This window comes from Apis laboriosa, unplaced genomic scaffold (genome assembly GCF_014066325.1).
Source record: "Apis laboriosa isolate Shangri-la unplaced genomic scaffold, ASM1406632v1 scaffold34_cov151, whole genome shotgun sequence".
Classification (NCBI taxonomy): domain Eukaryota; kingdom Metazoa; phylum Arthropoda; class Insecta; order Hymenoptera; family Apidae; genus Apis; species Apis laboriosa.
This window is the reverse complement of record NW_025222928.1, coordinates 9,042,306-9,050,106: the sequence shown is the minus strand read 5'-3', so window position 1 is coordinate 9,050,106 and position 7,801 is coordinate 9,042,306. Positions and strand designations below refer to the sequence as shown.

The following is a 7,801-nucleotide window of genomic DNA, read 5'->3' as shown; positions in this document are numbered from 1 at the left end:
CGTACTGACAATCAGCTGAGACGCGCACACTCGGGATCAATCGCGAAACGAATCCTGCGCAGACACGAATTTCATGGATGCGCGCAGGATTCTTCCGGCTTTGCGATCCAACTTCGTGGTTAGGTTTTTTCTTATAAGTGAAAATTATCTTAAATATTTTCTAAATTTTTGTTTCTATTTTTTTTTTTTTTTCCTTTTATTCATTCAATTTTTCAAATTCTGACACGTAGATGGTAGATGTACACCATTGGTCAAAAATTTGGAATCATTTCTTTTTCCTTTTTATATTGAATCTGTATTTATAATTTCCGTTAATTAATTCGAAATCAATTAACCTGTTGAATTGTCGCGCGTTCACGTAATGTACGTCGAGGTTCATAGTCTAGGAAAAATTAAATTGAAAGATAATTGATATCTCGAAATAAAGAGAATTGTTTGCATTTCATTTAAAATTATCGAAATCTACATATTTTTTATTGGGATTCAAAAAAATTTCTTCGCTAATCGTTAATCGTGTGATACTGCATTTTCAATTTTATGTCTTTTTAATTTCCTATATGTACTTAATAACAAATTCAATATAATAAATTCATATTAGGCATTATTATTTAACATATTAATATTTTTATAATATGAAAATTCAACGTTTTTTCCATATTTTCATTTCAAAGAATATTAAGAAAAGATATTATATAATTAGCATTTTTAGTATTTTATTTATTTTTAAAAAATTACTTATTTATTTACTTATTTATTTTTAAGAAATTATTTTTAAAAAAATTGAAAGAGGCATACTCACCTCATCCCATATTCCTTAGTTTATATTTCAGCAACAAAGATAAAACAGCCACAAAGACAAAACAAAGAAATTGAATTAATCCAAATAATTTAATACGAAAATTTACAACGCTGTTTTTTATTATTCATAAAAAAAATTATACAATTATTATTTATTATACAAAAACACACGTCACCAACGTTTCTTCTTCATATTGCAATGATAAATAAATATTACCATATAATTTACTTTTTATATTTACTTTACTTTATTAAGTTCAAATCAGCACAAAAGAAAGAAGAAAATTTTTTTTCTATTTTATATTATTTTCTATTTCAGTTCTATTTTCTATTTCACGCGTGAGATCATAGAATGCCAGTGTCCGTCGAACAATCGAACACGTTACTGACCACGGCATATACCAGACATGCTACTGTCTACATAGAAGGCTGCTATTTCCTGCTATTAACCAGCAAACTCGATCAGAAAGTCAAGCGATGATGTACGTCGCTCATATAATAAGCCGATACCAAGAGAGACTACTAACGAGCCATCGTAGACGTAAATCGTAAGGGGACGAAACCAGTTGCCAGGAGAATTGCATTTGCATGCTGCGTAACGTGGTCGTGTAGAAAGTAAAATGGTAATCACCTTTGGTTATTCTTAATAGAGTAGACCTGACGCGAACGCACACATGCTCCTCATCGAAGATTGTGTCAGTCATTGACAAGTATTACATCGTTTTTGCGCGTATTAATAAACGTATACAATTTGCGTAATAGATTCTATTGAAAAAGGAACGCTCATTTGTTGACGAAGTAATATCATAATTTTTTTAGAGAAACATTAAGATAAGATAAGATTTATATGATAGAAATTTTGTTTGTTGTAATATTTATGTAATAAATTATTTAGAAATAGAACTTGGAAATGAAGAATTTTTATAAATGATAAAGTTATTAAAATTTAGATTAAAATTTTGTTATTATTAGTTATAAACAAAAATTTATGCAAATTCGATTAAATAAGTAATGGTAAACATTAAAGAAAAATGATTAGGATTTATTAGGATTGAATTAAAAAGAAATTGATTTCTTTATAAATAATAATGTCAAGTCAATATACTTACGTAGATAATTACCAAAATTCATAATCATTTGAACCATTGTTATCCTATTGAACAGATCTTCCTGTTTTAAATATAACGTATGACTTAAATAATTGAAAGGGGAGATCTCCCCCTTTTTTTGCCTTGTCCACAATTGTATTATTAATATATATATATACGTATAACGAGTAAATTTATTTTTATAGTTTAAACTTATAATTAAAAATAATATATAACGAGTAAATTTATTTTTATAGTTTAAACTTATAACTAAAAATAATATTTATAAATACACTATTAAAAATACATTATCTTTATACAATATTTGAATATATATAATGTAAACTTGAAAAGTTTTAATTAATACGATTTATAAATACATTTTTGTAGAAATATAATTTAATGAAAATCTATATTTATATTGTAACTAAACCTAAAATATTACCAATATAATTTACAATATTCAGGATTTAAAAAATACTCTTTAATATTTAATTATAAATATTAAATATAAATATCGTTTAATTTAAAAAAATCTTATTTATTTTTTTTAAATTGTCTAGGCACAATAGTAGGCACAGTCGTGGCTAATAATGTGATGTATATTATATAATAAAACTATTGGAATTGTTAAAACTTATTTTAATCAGTATACGTGTAGATAAATTTTAATAGCTGAAGATAAAATTTTTGTTGAAATCTACACGCTTTTAATATTTACATAATTTCACTTCACTTTTCTTATTCCGTTTTCTTTTGTGTGGATTCTTTGTTTTTCGATTTCGATGGGTATATTACGAATAACGACATTTGTGCCAAAGATAAAACAAAAGCTACCGAATTCTGAAACTTTAAAAAAATATAACGTATTAGCGATTAATATATATTTCTTAAAATAAATAATTTGCTTGAAAATAATAAAAAACAGATAGTTTACTTACGATAATAAAAACGTTATTAATTATGAGACCATATAATAACCATAAAAATGTGACAATAGTACCCATAAATATGATCGGAAATGGAAGAATATCCGTATTTTTTGTTTCTATAATTTTTCTCTGATAAACAAAAGAAAAAAACAACAATTATCGTTAACAATTAACGATTCAAATAAATCCAATAAATCCATTTTTTATAAACAATTTATTAAATATCATTGCACATAAATCATTTAATTTTAAATTAATATTTAAAAAAGCTTGAAATTTAATATTTCAAGCGAAACTTTTATTTGCATTATTTGTTTTATGCAAATGTATAACAATATTATTCACGGTAATATTTTAAATATATATAATATATTAAATATCATAATATTTTAAAAAATGATATTTTAATATATTAAAATATCTTTGTTTAATTTTTTATTTTATAAATTTTCATATTTTTTTAAAGATTAACATTTGAATTTATATTATATTTATTAATCGATATTTTTAATATTAATAAATTGTATTTATATGTGTATATATTAACTCTAAAATCATAAGTCAACTCTTTAAAATCATAAGTCATAAGCATTATTTTGAATGCGATACAAATGCAACATATTTGAAATATCTATGTTAAATTAAAAGATTACGGAGAAATAATCGCTCGTTTAAAAATGAATTAAACATTGTTACATTCAATGACGTATATCACGAAAAATACTTTGATTAATCAGAAATTAACGCAATAAGAAAGAATAAAATTTGAGAATTATATATTAATTTCAAATCTTACATTTTATAATTATAACTAGTCTTACAGAGACAATCAATTCTAACGTTTTAAAATTTTCATTTCGCTATTTCTATTGTTATGATTACACATTTTTCGCATGATTTGCCACAGCTTATAACTTTTTAAAACTTCTTGTCGCAACACAGAATTATTGTGCAATGATTGCAAAATTCTTCGTCGATTATTGTATAAAAAAGAATTAACTATTTAGCAATATATATTGATAAAATTATTTTTGTGAAATACGTAATTATTTTTTAAATTTTTTAATATTCATTATTAATTTTCATTTTTAATATTTATTTATTAATATTTATATGTCAATAAATTAATGTTACATTTTTAATTAATGTTATATTTAATAAAATTAATGTTATATTTTTATTAAATCTTTTATTTGTTGGATTTATTTATTTTATAAAATAATATACATAAAATTTGTACTTACAAGATGTACGAGAGGAAATGCTACTAAGAGCAACAATAACACTGTCACAATCAAACCGAATCTAAATTCGATCTTCTCGGGACTTTCCACTTGTGCATATGCAAGAAAGACCATGACAAAAGTTGTTGCCTTGCCTATCAAAGCAAGTATATGTTTCTAAAAATGCGAAGACTTGATATCAAATATTTATTCAGCTTCTGATGTGGTTAGAAATATTTGTCCGAAATTTCTTCGTACAGCAGGAACTTTCGTTCTTCTCTAAAGATATAATTTTACCAAACTATCGATATATTTTATTATAATTATTCGAAATTTAATAAAAATACAAATCTCGTGGTAAATCATATATCTATCGATTCTGTCATAGATTTATAAACAAATTGATAAATTAAAATGTATAAATATAAAATGAATCATTTAAAAAATATCGATACTATTTTTAAAATAATAATACAAATTAATATTTATGTATAATTATATTTCTTATACTACAGATGAATAGAATATATATGATTTTATTATTTAATTATATTTTTTTAATAATTATATATTTAAATATCAAAAATTTATTGTTTTAAATTTATTATTAAAATATTAAGAAATTAGAAATGTTATTAATTAAAATACGTTATAAATATGAAACTTCTTGTTTTTAATTTAGATTTCATATTTATATTTAAAACTTAAATATCTAATTTCATCTATTATACATAACAACAAATTATTAATTAAAGATTTTAAACATAAAAAATAAAAAAAGACACAAGAAGATACAATGAAAGAAGCTACATCATGCAATTTGATTGAGAAATATAAATTCGTACCGTGTGTGGTGAGTAATAATAGAATACAGCCATGTATGCCATATTTGTGAGTAATCCAAAAACATTAACATTAATCATTGCAATATCTTTCAAAATCCATGCATATTGAAGCATTAAAATACACCTATATAAAATTTTTAATTTATTATAGTTCTACTTAGATAATCTATAGGTTTTTTATATTACAATTATAACATATTTTTTCACAAAAGAAAAAAAAATACTTCAATTATGAACAAAAATATTGATATATTTAAATATTTTTACTATACAATATAACAGATTAAAATAATTAACAGAATAATGTTTTTAAATAACATTAATTAACATTACTTAGTCATCATTATGCTTTTTGTATTAAATAAAGTATTACACTTACATTCCTATACCACCCAAAAAAGGCATGGAATCAAAACCTTCGGATGAGCCTTTTTTATAAATATCCTTACATATCAATCTATAATTAAGTGACATTTAAATTTAAACAATTAAATTATAATCAAATCTTCTATTATTATTTTCTATTATTTAATATTTAAAATTTTTATATAAAATCTATATATATAATATTTTTATTTATATTTATTTGCAACATTTTTTAAATTAAATTGATAAAATGAAAAATATAATCTTAAATGGTTTATAAAGTTATATGTGACGAATATACTTTATGACTATAATTTCATTATACAAATTTATGTATTAAATATCATATATATAGATCTAAAAAATATAGATATAGATCTACTGTACAAGCGAGAAATCAATTATATTATATTTATTATCACGTGGAAGAAAAAATGCAAGTATCAAAGGACGATAATATTTCTATTGAATTACTCAAATATTTTTTATTATAAATATGTTTTGTAATAGAAATCAAATGTTATATTTTCAAAAAACATATAAATTAAATAAATATTTCGTATTTTTTCAACTTACGTTCCAGATAACATTTGACCCATTGTACAAATTGAGGCACATGATGCCACAAGTTCTTTATAATTCTCTAAGCCCATTGTAGATTAACAGTTATCTTCCTCTAAACTCAGTAACTACTATGAATCACTTCATCACTAGGAAACTGAATGGAGTGCAACCGGTATAAATAGGAAGATTAGGAAAAAAGATAATGATTGGTAATATTATTTCCATTTGCGACGCTAATGTGTCGCCCCACTGCGACATAAACGTACACTTTTTGCTTATCGGCATAAATTCCAATCGATTGTCAATTTTTGATAAATGAAATCAAAGGTATTTAATTATTACGTCATAATTATACTATGTCATGTAAAAAAGAATATAAGGAAATTTCCATTTTTTATGATAAAATAATCGAACATATTTAATCATTTTGAATATATCTTAAGTATTTGCAGCTCGTATGATTAATAAAAATTAAATTATATAGCTTTAATTTTCAAATTAAAAATTATTATTTCACACAATATTTTTATGTATGATATAATTTAATTGTACAACACTTTACACATATTTATTTCAATAATATTTTATTGAACTATATAAAACAGTAAATAGCATATGCGTGTTATAATCAATGAGCGTGATCAACGCAATCTGGTGATTTAACAAAGATTCAATTTTTTTAGCGCTAATTTTAAATATCTATAATATAATTTAAATAAATTCTGTTACATATATTATTTCACTAAAAATTATTTGAATATAAATAGTTAATAAAATATTAAAATATTTAATTCAAAATTAAATTTACTTTTATTTAAAAAAAATTTTCAATAAATTTAATTTACGTTATTCATATCTGAAAAAAATGATTTATTTAGAAAAAGATATTATACTTGCGTCATAAATATTATGTATCCATGATAGATAAACTTATTGTATGTATCTTCAATATGTAAGTAATTTTTTTGAATCCTGAATGAATTAATTAAAAGAAAATAAGATAATATTTATAATAATCAAATACAAAGATAAAATGGAACAATATATACAAAAACATTATTTTTGCATTATTAATATTTTATGTAATTAATTATTTAATTATAAGAAATATTATATATTGCTTTGTTTTTGTTTATTTTACAAGAAATTTACTATAATAATCTATCTAAAATATCTTTTTTTAATTCAAAATTATCAATATTGAATATTTTATTTTTAGTAACAAGAAAAATCTAGAAAATTCAAATAAGATTTTACTCCATAAAACATTATTGTGCGATCTGTGTTAATTCACTTCACGATGTCAGAAAGTAAAAACGATAAATCAAAAATTGATTTAGGATTATTAGAAGAGGATGATGAATTTGAAGAATTCCCTGCAGAAGGTAAAATAATTCAATATCGTGTATATTTATTAAAATTCAATAAAAGTATTCTTGTAGTATTCTAACCTCAATTTGATTGAATGACTTTGTAGATTGGACTGCAGTAGATGAAGACAACGAAGATATCAGTGTTTGGGAGGATAACTGGGATGATGATGATGTAGAAGATGACTTTAATCAGCAATTAAGGTAATTCGTATTGTAATATTATTTTTCAAAAATGTTTTTTTAACAAATTATGCATAAATAATTAAACGTCTTATTATATTAATATTTCCAATGTAATAAAAAGGTTTATATTAAAAATAATTTATCTCCGATATAAATTTTTTTCAAAATATTAAGATATTTACACTAATATATATTAAAAAAGCATATTAAATAATTTTTTAAAATAATTTGTTTCAGAGCACAATTAGAGAAACAAAAGGCTCAAAACAAAGGAAAGGAATCATAATGAAATTATAAATTAAATATTATTATTCATAAATATGTATTAACTTATTGAGATTTCATATACATTTAAATTTCATTTGATATATATTGATAGACTTTTATTAATTGAGAAATATAATAATTTTTCATAAATATTTGTACAAA

The 7,801-nt window shown here is 21.8% G+C and overlaps 2 protein-coding genes across 3 annotated transcripts; one reads left to right on the top strand and one right to left on the bottom strand.

The window, feature by feature from the left end:
• Positions 1-2,406: 2,406 nt before the first annotated feature.
• On the bottom strand, positions 2,407-5,967 carry LOC122715023 (sugar transporter SWEET1). The gene is made up of 6 exons (XM_043936888.1): positions 5,829-5,967; positions 5,266-5,343; positions 4,887-5,010; positions 4,063-4,218; positions 2,828-2,947; positions 2,407-2,735 (listed from the first exon to the last, which is right to left on the bottom strand). The coding sequence occupies exons 1-6, from the start codon at positions 5,903-5,905 to the stop codon at positions 2,628-2,630; spliced, it is 663 nt and encodes a 220-aa protein (XP_043792823.1). The 5' UTR covers positions 5,906-5,967; the 3' UTR covers positions 2,407-2,627.
• Positions 5,968-6,024: 57 nt separating this feature from the next.
• LOC122715024 (26S proteasome complex subunit SEM1) lies at positions 6,025-7,691 on the top strand. Of its 2 annotated transcripts, none has more exons than XM_043936889.1 (4): positions 6,025-6,143; positions 7,036-7,201; positions 7,294-7,390; positions 7,610-7,691. In XM_043936889.1, the coding sequence occupies exons 2-4, from the start codon at positions 7,117-7,119 to the stop codon at positions 7,656-7,658; spliced, it is 231 nt and encodes a 76-aa protein (XP_043792824.1). In that variant the 5' UTR covers positions 6,025-6,143; positions 7,036-7,116; the 3' UTR covers positions 7,659-7,691. The 2 variants fall into 2 exon arrangements, with proteins under 2 accessions (XP_043792824.1, XP_043792825.1); XM_043936890.1 differs by lacking the exon at positions 6,025-6,143 and adding an exon at positions 6,880-6,898.
• The last annotated feature ends 110 nt before the right edge of the window (positions 7,692-7,801 follow it).

What these genes read in the sequence shown, in the direction of transcription:
- LOC122715023 (XM_043936888.1), bottom strand. Translation starts at nt 5,905, where the DNA reads ATGGGCTTAGAGAATTATAAAGAACTTGTGGCATCATGTGCCTCAATT. An exon ending in TTTTTGGGTGGTATAGGAAT is followed by an intron (nt 5,011 to 5,265) that starts GTAAGTGTAATA and finishes AATTTTATATAG; the next exon opens with GTGTATTTTAATGCTTCAAT. An exon ending in CATTTCCTCTCGTACATCTT is followed by an intron (nt 2,948 to 4,062) that starts GTAAGTACAAAT and finishes TTTGTTTATCAG; the next exon opens with AGAAAAATTATAGAAACAAA.
- LOC122715024 (XM_043936889.1), top strand. Translation starts at nt 7,117, where the DNA reads ATGTCAGAAAGTAAAAACGATAAATCAAAAATTGATTTAGGATTATTA. An exon ending in TGAAGAATTCCCTGCAGAAG is followed by an intron (nt 7,202 to 7,293) that starts GTAAAATAATTC and finishes ATGACTTTGTAG; the next exon opens with ATTGGACTGCAGTAGATGAA. An exon ending in GACTTTAATCAGCAATTAAG is followed by an intron (nt 7,391 to 7,609) that starts GTAATTCGTATT and finishes AATTTGTTTCAG; the next exon opens with AGCACAATTAGAGAAACAAA.